This window comes from Mastomys coucha, unplaced genomic scaffold (genome assembly GCF_008632895.1).
Source record: "Mastomys coucha isolate ucsf_1 unplaced genomic scaffold, UCSF_Mcou_1 pScaffold16, whole genome shotgun sequence".
Lineage (NCBI taxonomy): Eukaryota > Metazoa > Chordata > Mammalia > Rodentia > Muridae > Mastomys > Mastomys coucha.
Window position 1 is genome coordinate 4,827,208 of NW_022196898.1, and position 20,114 is coordinate 4,847,321.

The 20,114-nt window shown below is 40.2% G+C and overlaps 1 protein-coding gene across 4 annotated transcripts in view; it reads left to right on the forward strand.

Moving 5' to 3' along the window:
* The window catches only part of Trpc4 (transient receptor potential cation channel subfamily C member 4), a 184,747-nt gene extending 166,264 nt beyond the window's left edge, over positions 1–18,483 (forward strand). The window contains exons 8-12 of one of the 4 annotated variants that reach the window (XM_031373819.1): positions 1,340–1,534; positions 15,286–15,327; positions 15,439–15,528; positions 17,453–17,582; positions 17,835–18,483. In XM_031373819.1, the coding sequence (XP_031229679.1) occupies positions 1,340–1,534; positions 15,286–15,327; positions 15,439–15,528; positions 17,453–17,582; positions 17,835–18,166 (789 nt within the window). In that variant the 3' untranslated portion in view covers positions 18,167–18,483. Of the gene's footprint in view, positions 1–1,339; positions 1,535–15,285; positions 15,328–15,438; positions 15,529–17,452 lie in introns of all 4 variants that reach the window. The other 3 variants (XM_031373817.1, XM_031373821.1, XM_031373818.1) reach the window with 3 other exon arrangements.
* Positions 18,484–20,114: the final 1,631 nt, after the last annotated feature.

A 20,114-nucleotide genomic window follows, 5' to 3' on the forward strand; every position in this document is an offset into this window, starting at 1 on the left:
TTGTTTGTTTGGTTTTTTTTGTTTCTATTGTTTTGTTTTGTTTTGTCTAGACACTACATATATCCACTAGAAAAAACAAAAACAAAAAAACAAAAAAACAGAAACTCATCACTGCCCAGCTAGGTACAGAGACGCTGCCAACATTTTGAGTCCATGAAACATTAGATGCCCCAGCTTTGTCCAGAAGAAAACATTACTCAAGAGTAGTGTGACATTGACTCGTTGCTTTTTTAAAATCAATCTTGGTTTTATAGGCAATGGACAGAAAACAATCCTCCCATCTTCCATTTTCTTTAGCCCAAATGCTGAAACCATTGTAAGACAGACAAGCATTGGGACCCTCAGTGTCACGTGAGGGGAAACTCCTTGGGATGTTTGCATGTTGAGCATTGAAGTCTGTGTCTCCCAGAATCACAGCACTGACTGCGAGCCATAGGGTAAATCAAAGAATGTAGAAAGGTTAACACAGCTGTAAAAAAAAGTCTTCTCATACTTTTACATTGATCATAAATTTCTTATGCATCTACTGTGTATCAGTCATATACTTGATTTCTTAAAAGTTCTTTGTCTCAAAACATATAATAGGAACAAAAGAAATTAGCAAATAATTTCAATGTTGAAGAGAGAGAGTAGAACCTGCTGTGAATGTGCCTCCTCTGCCATCCTACATTTCCCTGGGGTGCATAACTTGAACTGAACAATGGTGTATGAGGCATGTAGTCTCATGATCATGCTGGACTAGCAGATGATATTTGGCCACCATCCTGGGACACAAAAATCCTGATTAATAGCTCTTGTATGATAATCACACCCAGACTCATTGTTGTGGTGGAGGCAGTATGCTGCATTATGTGTTGGTGGGATTTCTCTGTAAATTTGCACTAGTAGTGTGAAGGTGAGGAGAGTTATCCATGTGGAAACGTATCTGCTAAGACATTCCCTGAAACACCAAATGCTCATGGGTGAGCATCCATCCACGTGGCACTCAACTAAGCAGTATATACAAGGTCTGAGCTGAGGTGTAAAGCTGGCACCTAATGAGACTGAACCAAGAAATTTCCAGAGTTAGAACTGCAGCATTGCCTCCCAGTCATAACTAATCACCATGGTCTCTTTAATACACAACTGTAGATCTCTGTTTTCCTGAACAAGGATGGACAGAGTGACAGAGACATATGTCCGTACTGGGTAAGCCATTGTCTGTGGAAGTTAGCAGTGTTTTTATAAGCCATCTAATTAATGCTCCAGGAACTACTCTGTGTCAGTCAGGTTCAGATAGTCTGTAAGGTTTGTATTACCTTGTGAATTATGAAGCCAGTTGTTATTTTCTCTCATTCAGGATCATGCAGATATAGAATGGAAATTTGCTCGAACAAAGCTTTGGATGAGCTACTTTGAAGAAGGTGGTACCTTGCCCACACCTTTCAATGTCATCCCAAGCCCCAAGTCCCTGTGGTACCTGGTCAAGTGGATATGGACACACTTATGTAAGAAAAAGATGAGAAGAAAGCCAGAAAGCTTTGGGACTATTGGGGTAAGGACACATCCTATTAGTGTTATACAAGCTGTTGAGCATGCGTTTATATAGAGTTGATTTACTGAATATGGGCAGATCTTATGCCTTTCTATCCTGACTGATTGCACACAATAAAGTTTAACTGTGCATCACTTGTGTTCAACTCCCTGACAGGTAACTAGGACTCTTCCCCAGCTCGTTTTCTGAATGAAAGACATCACTCACATTTCAGTAGGATCTACCCTCTTCAAAGAGGCCACCCTATTCTGTTAGCCTAGGCTTGGGGCCACAGGGCTCTTTCTCTGTGCTCTGATTTCTAGCTTTTCTGCAATTGCAACAGTGATTTATCTGTGGCATAGCTAACACTTGTCTCTTTCTCCCTCTGAACTGTAGAGTCCATGAGGAAAGATGCATGTTGTAGTGTCATCAAGTCCTAGTGTCTAGCACTGAATCCTTCATTTAGGATGATGTTGGCTGCAGGTTTGCCAGCTATAGCCTTTATAAGTCTTTATTAAGATCTGTCCCCTTCAGTCCTATAGCTGAGAGACTCCATGACTACAGAAACTCATATAAAGGAAAGCATTAAATTTAGGATTGTTTATAGTTTCAGAGAGGCTTAGTCCATTGTCATCATGGCCCAAAGCATGGTGACATGCAGGCAGACATGGTGCTGGAGAAGAAGCTCAACAGTTCTATATCTGGATCTGCAGGCAACATGGAGAGAGAAAGAGGGTGGGGATAGCTTTGGCTTCTGAAATCCCAAAGCCTAATCCCAGTGACAGGATTTCCCCAACAAGACCACACCTACTTCAACAAGGCCATACCTCCTAATCCCTATCAAACACACCACCCCGTAAGGGCTACCTATTCAAGTACATGAGCCTATTTTAGGCCATTCTCTTTCAAATTACCATATTTACTCCCTGGCTCCCATAAGCTTATGTCCAGAACATAATGCAAAAAATACATTCAGGCCAATTTCAAAAATCCCTATAGTCTGTCACAGACCCAACCCTGTTTAAAAGTTAAAGTCTCGCTGGGCAGAGGTGGCGCACATCTTTAATCCCAGCACTTGGGAGGCAGAGGCAGGCGGATTTCTGAGTTCGAGGCCAGCCTGGTCTACAGAGTGAGTTCCAGAACAGCCAGGGCCACACAGAGAAGACCTGTCTCGAAAAACAAAACAAACAAAAAAAAGTTGAAAGTCTTTTCTGAGACTCAAAGCAGTCTCTTACCTGTATTCACCTGTAAAATCAAAAACCAGATCATATACTCTCAATGTACAATGCCACAAGATATGTATTATTCTTACAAAATAGAGGAAAGTGAGCATATTGAGGTAACACTGGACCAAAGAAAGGCCTAAAAGAAGCACGGCAAACTCTAAACTCTGTATCTCCATGTCTGATATCAAAATGCTCTCCAGATCTCCAACTCCTTTCAGCTTTGTTGACTGCAACACAATTCTATCTCTTGGGATGGTTCCGTACTTGGTCAACAGCTTTCCTCAGGAAGTATTCCACAGCCAGATCTGCATCTTCAAAATCTTGGGGTCTCCAATGAAATCCAGGATTCACCTTCACAGCTTCTTGCAAGAGAGGACTCTATGCAAGGACACCCCTGACATACACCTAGCCTCAGTGACTTTACTTAGTCTAAAAGGGAGATTTCATAACCCGTTCTTGTTTCCAAAGCTGCCACGTTCTGCTGCTTTCTGGGACTGGAACTTGGCTACCTCATGCAAATACATTTTTACCGAGGTCTGTTTTCAGTTGTTTCCTTCACAACTTAAGCTTTCTTTTACTTTTCACAAGTTGGAAGCATATGTGTAGGGGGCTTGCCCTAAGGTGACCACTTCCTTTATTTCATTTAATATCAGGCTTTGCTTTAAACTTTTTTATCTCCATGAGCACTGGAGTTATCTCCATTATACTTCTTGGTGCTCCTTTTACCCTCAAACTGTACATTTATTTTGTTTTCCTTGCTCAGCTTGCTCTTTTCCATTATAGATTTCCATAAAACTGGCTACTAAAAAACCAAGAGACACAGTCCATACTAGGCTGTCTTGAAATCTCCTCTGCCAATGCAAAACTCTTCAGTTTATCCTCAGGCAGACATTTTAAAAAAGGACACAATGGAGCCCCATTTCTTGCCAAAATATCACAAGGACAACCTCTAGGCTACTTACTGATATTCTCTCTGAAACCTCATGAGCAGGGCCATCTTTGTCTTCATTGCTCTCAGTACCACTGTCTTCCCTGCTCCTACCACTTTGGCACATCGATCCTGCTTAGAGCATTCAGCTGCTCTCCTAATCTAAAGTCCCAAAGTCAGCATTTCACCAACAGCAAGCATGGTCACAGCCATACTCCAGTTCCCAGTGCCAACTTCTGTCCTAACACCTAAAGACCATGCATGCAAATATATGAGTATATGGGGCCATTACTACTCAAACCACTACAGGTCCTGGTATTCTGAAAGCTTCTATTCGGCTTTGAGCTGAGTTTTTCAGTTCCAGCTTCCTTTCAGCTTGACTTCTCCTTAATCTTTCTGTCTATTTAAAAAATTCAATTTTCAAATGCTAAATTGGCTTTATCATTTTCTTCAACTTTATGTCTATGTTTTCTTGAACATCACTTAGGCATTTCTTGCTACTCTCTTTAAGTTCATTGGAGTGTTTGTTCTTGCCTTTTTAAACTTCTTGATTTCTTTGAAGTATATGAGTGTTGTTTTAAAATCTGTGTCCTGTGTTATTTTAACATCTGTGTTCATGCAGATTATTCTCATTGGAAACCATTTCTACAGAAGTCCTTGGTTGGGGTCAGAGACATGCATTCTTGTTAAAGACCATTTTTATAGGAGTTTGTTTGGTGGCTGGGACATAGTGTCTTGGCCTTTCCTATTGTTTTTGTTTTGCTATGTGACCTGGGCATGTGGACTTCTTTCATGTGTCTAGTCTGAGAGTCTTGCCTGTGTCATATTGGGCCAATGTGGCAGCTATGTATCTTGAGGTGGCCTTGGGAGTGTGGAGATGGCATGAGTAGGATTAATTTAGAGGGAATTCACCAGAAAAAGTGTGCAGAAGCTGTAAAACTAGAACCAGAGCCTGGATTGTGGTTCTGGAACTGGCAGGTGAGAGCCTTCCCTCTTGTCCTTGACTACACACTCTCATGGTTTGGGATCAGCTTTCACAGGCTCTCTCCTACATAGAGTACCATGGATTGTCCATTCAACCCAGTATCAATTCTAATCCCAATGAGAAATTGACAGGCATGAGAGAGTTGCTGCTCAGGGTTTGTTTGCTTCTATATACTATTTCCTCTGAGCTTGAGGAATCACAGTTGGAGAATATATGTGACCTTACAAATCATAGCTGGCTTAGGAAAATAATATAGAAAAACTTCTTAGTAACTTGCTGTCTTTATCAATTATTTTAAGAAAGAGTAGAATTCTTTTACTCTAAATGTTTGAGTTGTCCTCTAAGCTGTGTTAAATTCAAATAATTTTTAAAATGTTGTAGAATAATGAATTGAACAGAAAAAGTCTTTCGGGGACCACAGTAAGCATCAATGGCATGTGTTCCACATGTCAGTAACTCAGGTAGAATTTGAGGTGTATATGAGATATGGAGGTGGGGCCTCATTCCTGAAGGCACCTGTAGAGAAAGTACAGCAGTAAAGATATTACAATAATATCTGCTAAACAAGCTAATCAATATGTTAATGTGGTAATACCAAAGATGCTATACAAACAATGCATGCAATAACTGGCATTGTATGTAAGATATGTGCAAAATGTTTCTGGGATGTGCACATTCAGCTTACTCCTTTCTGGATCAAAATTTAATTGCTGCATTTCAATGTAAGAATTCTTTTGAGGCAGGGTTACATTATGTAGCCCAGTCTAGCCTGAAACTCTCAGAGATGCACCAGCCTTTGTATCCTCAGTGCTGGGATTAAAAGGCTGCACCACTACACCTGACTAAATTTCTAAGATTGTTGTAAATGGTTCTTCAAGGGGAAAAGACAACAATGATTATGTTACTTTAGTCAATATGGCCTAGTATATTACTCTACATATAAGTATTTTGATTTTAAAAAAAGGAAAGCCAACTCATGGAAATGTCTTTCACATTTACATTTTAGGCAAATCAGGGGGAACCTGAGGTTTTAATATGCCTATGAAACTTGTTAAAATCTACGACACTCTCATCTTAATACTACATCCTCCTGTTCTTTCCACACAAAGGCTAGAGGACCACTCTCAGAACTGTCTCTCTGCTGTCTCCAAAGCCTCTCACTGACAGTCATTAGTCTATAGCACCTCTAGTTCTTAAGTACAGGAAGGTCTTGAATTTCATTTGGACTTCCTCCCTTCTAAGCATTAAGGAACACAAACCTTGGCTTGCTTCTGATGTCAGAAAAAAATTAGTTCTTTCAAGGTGTGTAGTCACAGATGCATGACAACAGATGACATCCAGTTTTCTATTTAAAGACCGATTCCCATTTTTCAGAAGGAGACCTTAAATAGTGTGAGTTCCAGAGTTTTCTTGACTATAGATTACTGTCCTCAAAACACAAAATTCTTCTGATTTTCTAATTTTAAATTTACATCTTTGGCTCCAATCTGCACAGCAAGATAATTTAAGCTAATTGGCCATAAACTATTAATTTTTTCCTTTGAATATACACTTTTTAATGTTTTATTGTGCATGCTTTAGTGATTTGAGAATTTATGTCAAACCAAATATTCTGAGTCATACCTGACTCTTCCACCTTCTTTGCAGCATCAAATAGCTCTTATTTTCTCCCCTTAAGGGTCTTGGGTAACCTTTGTCCCAACCAAACAGAATTTAGTCTTTTTCTACTCTCTAAAGATGTAATAATTTGGCTTGTGAACTCTTAGTTGTGGTGTGAGTCTGTATGTGTGTGTTTGTGTGTGATATTGGTATAGTTTGCTTTTATCTACAAAACAAAAAGAACATACACTGAATGTTATGAAACTGGCCCAGAAAGGTGGTTCAGTGGTGAAAGGTGTTTTCTGCTAAGCCTGAAGAGCTGGATCCAGTAGACCGAGAGAACCAACTCCTAAAAGTTATTCTCTGACTTCTGTATATATGCTATGACATGTGTGTCCATACACACACACACACACATATATGCATATGCAAAGTAAATGCATGCAGTTTCATTTTTTAAAAAGATGGTTGTCAGACTGTAAAAGAGTTAATGAAGAAAAAGGGTGTAGCTGTGGTGTCACTCACATTTGGCCAACCTCTGTGACAGTTTGCTGCATGAACACTTGATGGTAAAAGTTTATACACACACACATACACACACACACACACACACACACACACACACACACACACACAGTCCACACCAGAAAACCAGTGACATGCCCTCTCATCATCCCCCAAAGGGAACTTAGAGATCAGCCAGCTCCACCATTTTCTTTAGAAAACAACTTGTTTACTTTATCCAGTTTCTCATTATCCCTTAGGGACAAAGCTTCTTGGGGACAGAGCAAGGGGGGGACAAATAGGTCCTTTGTTTCTCAGTGCACTTGGCTTCCCATCACCCCCTCTTACTACCTGGAAAGCCTGAGGAGTGCACAGCAGGCTTCTGTGATGCACACTCAACTTTTGATTTTTCAATGAGGCCTTCAGAGATCTCCAGCTACTATATCTTTTTTTGTTTGTTTGTTTTGGTTTTTCGAGACAGGATTTCTCTGCATAGTCCTGGTTGTCCTGGAACTCACTCTGTAGACCAGGCTGGCCTTGAACTCAAAAATCCATTGTCTCTGCCTCCCAAGTGCTGGGATTTAAGGCATGTGCTACAACTGCCCAGCTCCAGCTACTATATCTTAAAGCCCTGATTTGAACAGGAGGTTTTGAATTCTGCTCTGACCCACAACATGTATAAATTTATGCCATGCTTTTAAAAAGTTCACACATCAAGAGATGATTGTGGTCTTCCAGGCATTCTCTCTAACCTTCCTACTGTGGTTCACTTAGAGAGACTTATCACCCATAAGTTGTGTGAATTCACAGTGCTGGTTATTCAATGCACATTCTCAGGAAGAGCCTAGAGCCATAGCTCTTCTTGGGGGTAACTGCCCTGGTCACTCTCCAGGAACCATTACTGCTGATTTCATCTTGTTCAAGCTTCCTGGCAATAGTGATTCAATAGTCTTGAAAACTCATTAACTCATGTTTGCCTTAACCTCACACTTCCTCTGATGGATAATTGATATTTTCTGGTAAATCAGCCTTTCACTTGATTACTTTATGCAGGAAAACAAATGATGAAGAAATGTCTTATTGTTGAGCAAAACCTTTATCTTCATAAAGAAGTACAGCCACTATTGATTGACAGATGTTTCTTTCCCTAGGCAATCATAAACATCCCACTAAAAGGCCAGTTACTAAGAATACACTAGTCAAATGATAACAAAATCATGAGTCTGAGAATTTTTTTATTTTTATTGTATTTTATTGTATGTATGTACCTCTTGGAAGTAAGAAGAATGTGTTGGATCCCCTGGAACAGAGTTGCAGATGGTTGTGAGTTACCGTGTGTGTGCTAGGAACCAACCAAACCTGCGTCCTCTGCAAGAACAGCCAGTACTCTTAACCGTGGTGCCATCTCTATAGTATCCCTTATCAAGTGTCTGTCAGTGCTTTCAGTTGTACTAAAGCTTTAGTCCTCAGACCCCAGCTTATGCCAGAATCATCTAGAATTCTTTTTTTAGATTGAAAGTTTAATGAGAAATCCCCGTTCAAAGAAAGCATTATGATCTATCTCAGCTTTATAAGCTAAAAATCAACCTCTGTGCTTATTGTTGGAATGGATTAGATACATTTAATTAAAGTCTAAGAAGGCTGATGTAATGCCTCCCCCAAAGCATTTAATTAAAGTGAAACATTCTTAATGATTCAGACAGGGTGGGTTTGTAACAGGGATGCTTAAGTTAATAGGGCAACATACTACCTCCCCAAACTACCAGATCCTTGATAAAACCGTGGCATTTCTTGAGTTTTGTATTTTCAACTATGTGATCTTCTTTTTTGTGCCTAGTAAAACATGAAGCACAGTCTCAGGGTCGTTCAGTGTCAGCCAGCCTCCAGACGGAGATGAGGGGTTACAGAGTCAGCAGTTGCCACAGGAATACAATTAATTAAGTCAGTGACAAGAGAATTAGAACCTGTGAATTTGCTGCCCACCCCCAACTTCCCATCAGTTGTAAAAGAAGAAAGACAGAGGTCTATGCCTTCACTTCATCTTTAGTGCTAATTTGTCAAAATGTACAGCTCACGCTTCACGACTCTCAGTGGGCTTCACTGTGGATCTTACAGAAAGGACAGCAGCCATCCATGAAAACCCTGGTTCCCCTGAGTTCCTGCTGTAAGATTTGCTGGGAATGGTTTATGCAACTTGCTTTTTTTTTGTTTTTGTTTTTGTTTGGTTGGTTGTTTTTGCAAAATAGTTATTTATATGTAGTTAGTTGAGACCTCACACCAAGGATATTTTCTCATCTGACAGAATTAAGGTAAGAACATCATAAGAGCACAATGGAATATGCCATTCTTATCGTACACTATCAAGGGCACATGCTATAAAAAAACATTGATTCTGGTGTTTGGAATAGAGTAGTGTGTGGATATGTATACACACAATGTGTATATATGTATATGTCAGCTGAATATACTTATATTTCAAAAGGAGTCTAAAATCATGACACTTAGTGGTTGGAATTTCTGTAAGAAAGTTTGGGAATTTTGAGTAATCTGTAATTCGTCCTCTGTATTTTAGCACTTGTGATAGAAAAACTACAGCTTCCTTGAAATATTGTGGCTTTCTAAAGGCAGCTTGGAAACTGAAATATCCATTATTTCCTTCTCTTAAACCAAGAGGACTCCATAAAAGAGTACCACTGACTATCATTTTTGACAGATTTCATTTTCATACATTTCAATTGGCTTGCTCAAATGGGAGGTGGTATGGGATGTGCTTGGTGCTCTTGGAACTTCAGGAATGAGGCCCTGATCACTTGGTCTGACAAGACGGTATCTGGGAATCCTGCATCTTTATTTTATACATTTATAACCGTGTGCTTATGGAGAGAAATTCACAACTGCATGCTGCAGTGGTGAGAAAGTGTTTTTTCTAGAGGACACTAAGTAAATTCATCTCGAGCAGAGTAAAACTGCAATTTCTGGAGTAAGGATTCCATCCTGCATTGGCCCCTTGCTGTTTTACAGTTCTGAAGGAAAACACAGCAGGTTGCATCCTTAATAGGATTCGCTGAGCAGAGGAAAGACTAAAAGGCATAATTCATGGGCCAGGAACTTAGTGACAGACAAAAACTAGAGTGGAAATGAAAGAAAATGACCCTGAACGTTGACTGCAGGGAATCAGCATTTGCAGAAAGCCTGACATTCCACATAGTAGACCTGGAAAGAATAGAAGCTAAAAAGCCAGCAAATGTCACAGTGCATTCCCTAGAGCCCCTCTCCTGTTGCAAACCTCTCTCTCAGCTCGAGAGAGCGGTGCAGCTGTTGGAACCTGTCTTAGTCAGGGTTTCTATTCCTGCACAAACATCATGACCAAGAAGCAAGTTGGGGAGGAAAGGGTTTATTTGGCTTACTTCCACATGGCTGTTGATCACCAGAGGAAGCCAGGACTGGAACTCAAGCAGGTCAGGAAGCAGGAGCTGATGCAGAGGCCATGGAGAGATGTTCCTTACTAGCTTGCTTCTCCTGGCTTGCTCAGCCTGCTCTCTTATAGAGCCCAAGACCTCCAGCCCAGGGATGGCACCACCCACAAGGGGCCCTACCCCCTTGATCACTAATTGAGAAAATGCCCCACAGCTGGACCTCATGGAGGCACTTCCCCAACTGAAGCTCCCTTCTGTGATAACTCCAGCCTGTGTCAAGTTGACACACAAAACTAGCCAGTTCAGAACCTCAGCTTCTCTTGCACAGTCAAGGCTTCTCAATACTTCATTTTCTTCCCATTAGTTCTATGATTCAAATGTCATTGTTAAGCCTAACACATCAGGTGGAACCTGCTTATGCTCATGTGACATATGGGTATACCTTCAGCCCCCTGCCCCCTTGTCTTGAATGCCATCCTACCAGGGAACATGCCACATGCAATCCAGCTACATATGGATTATTGACATGTGTATAACTGACAAAGAGAATGACGCCATCATGTGTATGTCTTCCAAAATACTCTCCCTAGACTCATGCTAAATTAAGTCTTTGATCTTGGCCCATTTTAACGTCAGACAGAGTTGACAACCAATCTAATTAAAAATAAAAGCTACAAAATGCAACTCTCAACACTGCAAAAGCTTCACAGAAATCTGATTATCCTCATTCACTTAGTGCTTTTAAATTAAATACCCTGATTGCGTTATTATTATAAACCCACATCAGTCAATTCAAGTTTTAGGTTGTCCCAGTGACAATCATGATGCAGTCTCTACTCTGACAATAGGAGAAGGCCCTTGAAAGACAGCAGATCTTTAACCAAATAGCAAGGTGACAAGTATCCCAAGTATAACTGAGGTAGGTCTGATAGATGACATTTAAAGATATCACTAATTGGCAACAATTTATTATGTGTGTTACAAAGGGTATACATGAGTTTAACTATCTTCATCTCCTTACTTCCACTGTTTAAGTTAGAAATCCCAAGCCCCTAGTACCTTGAAATGTGAACTTGTTGGTGGTATTATTTTTTAAAGCTATTTTATTGGGTTCTTATAGCTCTCCTTCCCTTCCAACTCTAGTCCACCCTAATCCCTTCCAATCCTCCAACACTAGATAGGAGAGGAAGGTTAGAGGGGGAAAGGGGGTATACCTCTTTCAGCAACAAAGTGGTCTAGTTCCTGCTGACTATGGATGTTGTTTTTCTTGAGGCCAGTTCAATATTTGTTCTAAGGATACCTCCAGCTTCTTTTTGTTGTTGTTGCTTTGCTCAAGAACATTGTCAAACCTCAACAGCAGCAACTAGGAGCAGCAGTGGGGCACAGCCACCTCAGTCTCTCTAGGGGCTCTTCCTTACCAGAGTCTCCAGAATTAAACCATCTGTAGCTGGTAAAATCACGCCTCCTGCTAGTACTCGAGGCAAATCATAATCACCTACTGTGAAGCAGCCTCTTATTCCATACCTGGGATTAAAGCAAAAACATATTCACACAACATACCTGAGTTTTTAAAGAATCAAAAATAGTGTACAGCTTACTATAGTTGTATGTAGGCTGAGGTCCTAAGGGCTTTCTAAGATCCCAGCCATGTGCAGACACAGGCACTGTGGGGAAGCTGCACACTGAGTGATACAGCTTCCAGAACAAAAAATGCCAAGGATCTGTGGCCATGGCAAGAAGCTACAGAGGTCTCTATACTGCCAGACCACTATCAAAGAAGTCACACTTCCCTCCCATGGCACTTGGTTAATTAAAGATCCAGGCGCTAAGTACCACTGACTGCACTGTGCCATCAGAGGTGTCTCATGAAGAAGCCCAGATTAAACTTTGCCAATACTGTTTCTCTCAGTAACACTTGTCTATCTTGACTTATCAAAATCCTGGTGCCTCGTGCTTGGTCGGAAACCCCACTTCTGGTTACAGTCTCGCCTCTGAACAATATTACCTCTTCTTCCCCCATGTTCACAGGACTTGCAGTCTTCACCACTGTGTTTAGTAATGTATTTTCCATCATCTGTGTCTTACTCACTTCATCACCTTACAGAGGACAAGCCATTTAAGTGTGCTTATTCAACTATTTGGAAAACTCTGCCTGCCTCAAAAAGAATATTGTCTGTATGAACATGTGGTCACCTAATGGTGTATTTTAAGTTGGCTGTACAAGCAGATAGCTCTTCTATAGAGACAGAAGAGAATCTGCAGAGATTGCTATAGATCAGTGTATGCAGAGCTACTCATAAAGATCCTGGACTCCTACAATAATGTTTGACTTCTGAGTTTGACTGTCATTCTTGACCCTAGCTGTATCACTTAAAAGCCCATTTCCCATTCCTACCTCTCTGTACTCCAAGGGTATCAGCATCTCATGATCTAGCTTAGCAAAGTACACTGACTAGCATGAAGCACATAAAAGTCACTCAAAGAGAGTCAAATGCACTCAAAGTATGTTGCCTTAGAAGTAATCCAGAGATTGGTCAATTGATGAAGTTTGAGGATTCAAGAATATTTTTAATGTGTGTCAATCACTAATTAATAAGTGAAGAAAGTTGAAAGAAGCTAATACTAGTGACAGATGCTATGAATCATGTCTCTTATTTAATATCCTAAATTACTCGAAGAGTTTATTTTTACTGCACAACTTTAATGTCTCTCTGGAATATAATCAGCTTTATTTACATCTAACCTTAACTCCATGTTCTTAATATTGTAATACCACTGCCCACTTCAAATGAAGATAATAGGGACAGGTTCATAAAACCAGAGACTAGATCAAGGATCTATGCTGAGTCACTAGAGAAGGGCATAGATGAGATAAGGAGTGCGTGAGCCCATCAGTAGGTAAGGGTGTTGGTCCAGATTTATCCTTTATTTAAGAAAGTAGTTATCATCTTTAGCTGACATTAAACAGCTAATAAAATGTCCCAAGGCTAAAAGGTATTATGTAATTACCAAGGAGATGGAGAGATAATCAGTTGACACAAAGTAAACCTTAAACCTAACCCACAGAATATAACCCCCCAGTTTGCTGAGAGCTTTTCCTATGCCTTTGTTTTTCTCTGACACGCTTTTGATAATTTTTTCCCCAAGCCAATATATTATGGTTCACTTTAAACTATGCTCTTTATTCTCTTGCATATTGGAATTAAAAATGTTGACTATGAAAAAAAAAATGTTGACTATGGATGTTAGGGAAGGTTCTAGAACTTGAAAAAACTGTGTACATTTTAATGTTTAAGTATATCATGATATCTTTGTTTATCCCTCATAACTCTGAGTCTACCAACACTAATCTTAGTTTAATGTTCAATAAAGCTCAACTATAATCTCAGACTTCTTTTGATATTATCTTACTGAATTTAAAAAGACTAAAACCAGAGAAGGTGGACCAACTGAATTGGTTCTATATTAAATTAAGGATCTATATACTTAAACTATCTTGGAAGTCATTTGTTGATGCTGAATACTGTTTAGTGAGTATTAGAGATACATACATACATACATACTTACATACATACATACAACTCATTTAGTACTTCTCTTTATTGTAAGCAATGCTACAGGGTCTAGAAGGCCACCATCTTTTTCAGAAATGCTTTTTCTCTTGGAGTTTATCTTGGATTTTGTTTCATCAGGAGGTAGACACCACCCCCATCTGGTGGCCCAGCCATAAAACGCCCATGCTACACTCTTCAAGATGGTCTAATTTTCCAGTTATTTTTGTTGGCAAATACCTTGATCATAGAGAGAACTCAGTTCTCATGTAATGAACGCTGTTTTTAGTAATCAGTGGCTTTAGGAGTCCAAGCATCCTCTTCCTTCCTTCCTGTAAATCACTGCTTGTCTTGAAACACAGACACTACTTAGGCCCAGAAGAATAGAACTTTGACTTTCAAAATTTATTTTTAAAATATCATTTTATATTTATGCACCACTCTTTCTAAAATTCTATCTTATCAGTCTATGGTTAAATATTTACTAGGGAATATGATCAAAAGCCTTATTAGAAACCAAGAACTATTACTCCCTTAGCTTCCCAAAACATACCAAATTAATTCCTTTATTACAGAAATGTTTTTACTTAGATTGAATGTTTTCAGTGTTCTTTCTTAAGAACCATTGCCACTGCTTAATTAAAATGCATTATATGGAGTCACCATGGACAGGTTTTTATGAATGCTTTTAGAATACTTGTGAAAGGCAAAAATGTAAAGTTTTAATCTCATTTGTTGTTTAACTCAGTTTGTAATGGACTTTGTCCGCCATCAACCATCTTTTCTCCATTCTGTACTAAGAAAGCTGATATAGTGTGCAGACCCACCTTTGCTCCTAAAGCATCTCAGTCTCTTCCAAGAGGCAACTGAGTGGGGAGCTAGGTGAGTGTGACTCAATGGGAGGATTCAGTCACTCTCTGGCTTCCCTGAGTGCTATCTCCAAAATCCCAAGGTGAAAGGCACCTGAAAGCCACATTCGCTGCCTTAATAATCCTAAGTTTAACTAAAAGTGTGGCTGATGGGCTCTTCATTTACTGATTTTACTAAATCGTGTCTCATTAAAACAGAAAGCCCCTTCAGGGGATGTATGACCATACCTGTTGCAAGTTCATAGCCCTCTAAGAGTTCAGATTGTATATTGCTGCTTACAATGACTGATTTCTACATTTTTCTATGCTGATATTTATAAGAAAACACTAATTCCATTTGCTATTTCCTCCCCTGGTTATTTCCTGTCGCTGCCGTCAGTATTTCTAGGGATGCCAGATGTGTATAATCCAGTATGATTAGTTCATTCTCTCATGGCCCTGCAACTTATCCCAGAACCCCACTTCTAGCACCATTAATTGATTCGGCTTTAAGAGTCCTATACGTTATAGACATTTGCCTTTTCACTTTAGTTTACTGATTCTTTGGCTGCATGTGAAGCCTCTCAGTGACTCTGGCTCATTGCCCCTACTTTGGTGATAAGAGACAACAAGAATAGGCTTATCTGCCAAAGCAGTAACTCTGAGGATCGTACTGTAGCTCTGTAACCACATGGGAATGTCCTTTCCTTTCCAGCGGCGTGCTGCTGATAACTTGAGAAGACATCACCAATACCAAGTAAGTAGTGCTTGTGTTTGTTCCTGGAATGGCTGTTCAGACGAAACGCAGATTTGACTCGGGACAGAAAGGGAAGCAATCCGTGCACTGAATGTCAATCCTATCATGCAGGAGGTGATGAGAAACCTGGTGAAGCGGTATGTGGCAGCCATGATCAGAGAGGCAAAGACCGAAGAAGGCTTGACAGAGGAGAATGTTAAGGTAATGCTTCCCCTTCACGGAGTGTGGAGGCAGCGTGTGGAGGAGCCTTGGAGGCCAGATTTACAAACCTGGCCATGCCTCCTGTATTTTTTGTTGTTTTGTTTGTTTGTTTGGTTGGTTGGTTGGTTGATTGGTTGGTTGGTTGGTTGGTTGGCTGGTTGGTTTTTTGAGACAGGGTTTCTCTGTATAGTCCTGGCTATCCTAGAACTCACTCTGTAGACCAGGCTGGCCTCGAACTCAGAAATCTGCCTGCCTCTGCCTCCCAAGTGCTGGGATTAAAGGTGTGTGCCACCACTGCCCTGTGCCTCCTGTGTTTTAAATTAAAGTTCCATGGAACTAAAGTGAGAGGGCAGACAGACAAACAGAAAAACAACAGCAAAGTAGAGAAATTTCCCAAGTTGCTTTGAAGCATAACCTAGACTGTCAAGGGGGGGTTAACTTAGTGGCAAGGAAAACCCTAGCCCCTGGTAGCATTCTGACCCATGCCCCCAGTCCCTGGTGTGCCAAGTGAGCTTCTCATTTGCATGTCAGCCTGATTTCTAAGTCTGAAGCATTTACTAACCAACCTACTACCAATGACACAAGTGTCCCGGGTCGCTGCAGCTCCCTGGGGGCAAGGATGTAAGGTTTTCATTAATTGCAACTTATAAGCTTAGTCTTTGAACTTATTTTTAAAGTTCTGTGAGAGGAAATAAGTGCACCTAGGAAATGGTATGTTTAAAATTAAATGTAAATGGATTTTTTTTTAATTTTACATGGCTGTTTATAAATTTTGGAGGAATTCTTTAAGATTAATATGATTTTTACAGATAAAAATCCAAACAATAAACATGTTAAAGGTCTTGATGGAAACAACAGCTAAATAGTCAGTGAGATAAGCAAGGAGAGGAACTGCCAAACAGATGGCAAAGATTAAATAAACTCCAAAATATTTTTCTGCAACTATAAATCTCAACTATGACACTAAATGCTTCCCTTTCTCCTGGAAGAGAGTGTGGCTTGGGGGTAGGAGGAAGGCTGAGAAAGAGGATTCCCAACGGGATAAAAAATGGAGGGATCTTGGAGCCTCATGTGAATTAGAGTCAGGGCTTCAGGACTCAATGACTGGTCAAGCACTCCCCCAAAGGTACTGAGAACAGAGGGAGTCTCTCAGAAGGCTAAGGTTCATGTTATTTTTTACTTTGCACATCCCTTTTCATAGAAAAAAAAATTACTGCATTAAAACACGTGACCCAGGATCATGAAGTGGCTTGACGGTTAGAAGTAGATTCCAGAGAGGAAATATTTGAAACCACTGTCTCAAAGAAAATCGATAACTCACTGAACAGTGACAGAGTACAATTCCTTTTGTTTCTTTTTATGTCACACTTAGAAGATTTCTTTATGTCTCCCAGCTGCTTCTCTCATTGTGGTCACAAAACACTAAAGAGAAGCAACTCAAAAGAGTTGTGGTTTGGGAAGCGTTGGTCCCTCATGGCAGAGAGTGCAGAGTGGAACAGTTCCTATCATGGCTGCCAGGAATAGAAAGGGCCAGTGGACATGCTCTTCATGATTTCTCTTCTCCCAGTAGGTCCTACTTACTCCCAAATGCCGTGGTATTATGAATCCATACTAAAATTAATCCACTGAGTGGGCCTTGTGTCTTTATCTAGCACCCATGCCACACCCAGAAGCATGTTTTAGGGATCTCTCTGCTCCATCATGTTAGCTATAAAGAATAACCATCATAGTAGGACATAAAATGCCAATAGGGAAATTAATGACACCAAATATCAGAGAAAGAGCCTGAAATTCTAAGTAGAATCCCAGGAAGACAGAGACCTGGGTCTTCAAATGCTGCAGGATCATTTCAGACAGAGAATTAGGAAATGATGTTTCCGTTTCCGTAAGTCAGCACCTAACGTGTCATTTGGATTTCATTCAGGAACTAAAGCAAGACATTTCTAGCTTCCGCTTCGAAGTTCTGGGATTGCTCAGAGGAAGCAAGCTCTCTACAATACAGTCAGCCAACGCGGCGAGTTCAGCGGACTCCGATGAGAAGAGCCATAGCGAAGGTAATGGCAAGGACAAGAGAAAGAATCTCAGCCTCTTTGATTTAACCACTCTGATCCACCCGCGGTCGGCAGTCATTGCCTCCGAGAGACATAACCTAAGCAATGGTTCCGCCCTGGTGGTGCAGGAGCCGCCCAGGGAGAAGCAGAGGAAAGTGAATTTTGTGGCTGATATCAAAAACTTCGGGTTATTTCATAGACGGTCAAAACAAAATGCTGCTGAGCAAAACGCAAACCAAATCTTCTCTGTTTCAGAAGAAATTACTCGTCAACAGGCGGCAGGAGCACTTGAGAGAAATATCCAACTGGAGTCCCAAGGATTAGCTTCACGGGGTGACTGCAGCATTCCTGGTCTCAATGAACAGTGTGTGCTAGTAGACCATAGAGAAAGGAATACGGACACTTTGGGTTTACAGGTAGGCAAGAGAGTGTGCTCCTCCTTCAAGTCGGAGAAGGTGGTGGTGGAAGACACCATTCCTATTATTCCAAAGGAGAAACACGCCCAGGAGGAGGACTCGAGCATAGACTATGATTTAAGCCCCACGGACACAGCTGCCCATGAAGATTATGTAACCACAAGATTGTGACCCTCGGAGGGGTGTTTACCACACCTATACATATTTTCCATTGTGCTCTGGGTAGGCAAAAAATGTTTGAAATTGCATTATCAAATGCTAATTTACACTTTCTGATGTTTATCCGCTGTGGCATATTAACCTGTAATATGTTTGAACAAAGCAGAGGCAACATGAACCCTCCTCTTTTGTAGCCTGCTTTTGCTTTCACGGTTTACTTTACAAGTGTTTCTGTTAAATAAACACACCTTTTATCCTTGTACTGTTACAATAACCCACAGAAAATTTTTAGCTATCTTTTTCAATTAAAACCAATGCAATTGATTTCATGTGGTAAGTGACTCCTGCAATAGATATTTTTATATGCAAAACAGTATATGTTGAAATAATAAACATTAGACATTTTCAAAACTTAGGGGGAAATTGCTAGAGGTGATTGCTCACTGTAGACTTCCATCTTTACGTAATAATTTAATAAGCAACCACTACCAAGTTACTTCTTCGGGACATGTAAAGAATGATCAGACACAATTATTAAAACAAGAAAGCATCTACCATTCCAACCCTCTATTACAAAGAAAGTCTGAAACAATTTGAAGATCTTTTAGGCTATACTTCCAATAGCGAAAGAAAGTTTTGTCTTGATGATTGACAGTCTGAGCTGGAATTCGGTCATCAAATTCACACCCCTTGTGAGCATCAGATTCAGCAACTTACTAAGGTAACTATGGCCCTTCATCCACATCCTGGGAATGCAGCTCATTGCAAAGCTCCCGGGAATAAAATGATAACAAGTTCTGACTGTTCAAGAACTTAGGTAGCATGAACACCCAGAGTCTAAATACAAGGAAGATATTTTCTGATGCTCTGACCACTCATTGCCACTTAGCAGAGGAACAAACAGCTCCCGCTTCCCTGAATGATGGGAATATATTTCTTTAAAACTAATATATCTCAAAAACTTTATCCATGGAATTGTTGCAGTGCTTAGTGTATGTTTCCTTATGGAAAGATTTTAATTCCCATTTATTTTGTCATTTATGAGATACTTCTCCTTAGATTTCATTCACTCCCCAGACTTTTGAAAGGAAAATATTTACACATATTCTAAAAATGACATTGGTGATCTCCTACAGTTTAAATTAACTAAAGCATCTCTTCCAAGCCATCCTGGAAAGATTCCTCACCAGGAGAGGAATTAGCATTACTTCAAATCAATGAGAACTGTTGAATCTGTTTTACTTTAGAATTTGTCTGTGGACTACAGAAGCTATGTAACTTAGCATGGATCAAAACAATAACATGATCAAAAGTAAGAAATTGTGGTGGTAACGGTGTCGGTCATTCTTCTATGTATGCAATACAAATGGAAGTATTTAAAGAGCTGCCATTTCAACTCAGGTACAAACGAGGAAACTGAGTCAATTTATAACCAAAGGTTTGTGATGGAGCTTTTGCATACTCTTAGGGACCATTCCCTTCACCACAGCTCCCCAAATATAAACACCAGAAAAACAATGTCTACATAGAGGAGTTTCGACTCTGAAGCCTCGTTATTTTGACAGTAAGTTGGGTAAAGTTCCATAAATGCATACCCATTCTTATAAATAAGGAACCATGCACAAAATTACAGTCTTTAAACCATCCCAGGCATTAGAAGACAAAGCAGTATGTGGTGTGGGAATCTCAGGTATGGACTTGAAGTATTTGAAAAGCCAAGACTTTGAACATCTACCACTAAATCTGCTTTCTCTGAGGATTTAAAGGCAAGCTGGATGCATTTAGAGAAACACTGACCTGGTGGTTGTGGGTAATGCTTCAAGTACACCTTTACATCCAGTGTCTTAGCACTCAGGGTTCTGGCCAAATATTCCAATTACTCAGCAATAGAAACCCTGAAGGCTTATTTTTAATGTTGGAGAATATTTTTAATTAATAGATCTTGCCTCCTAGGTGTTTT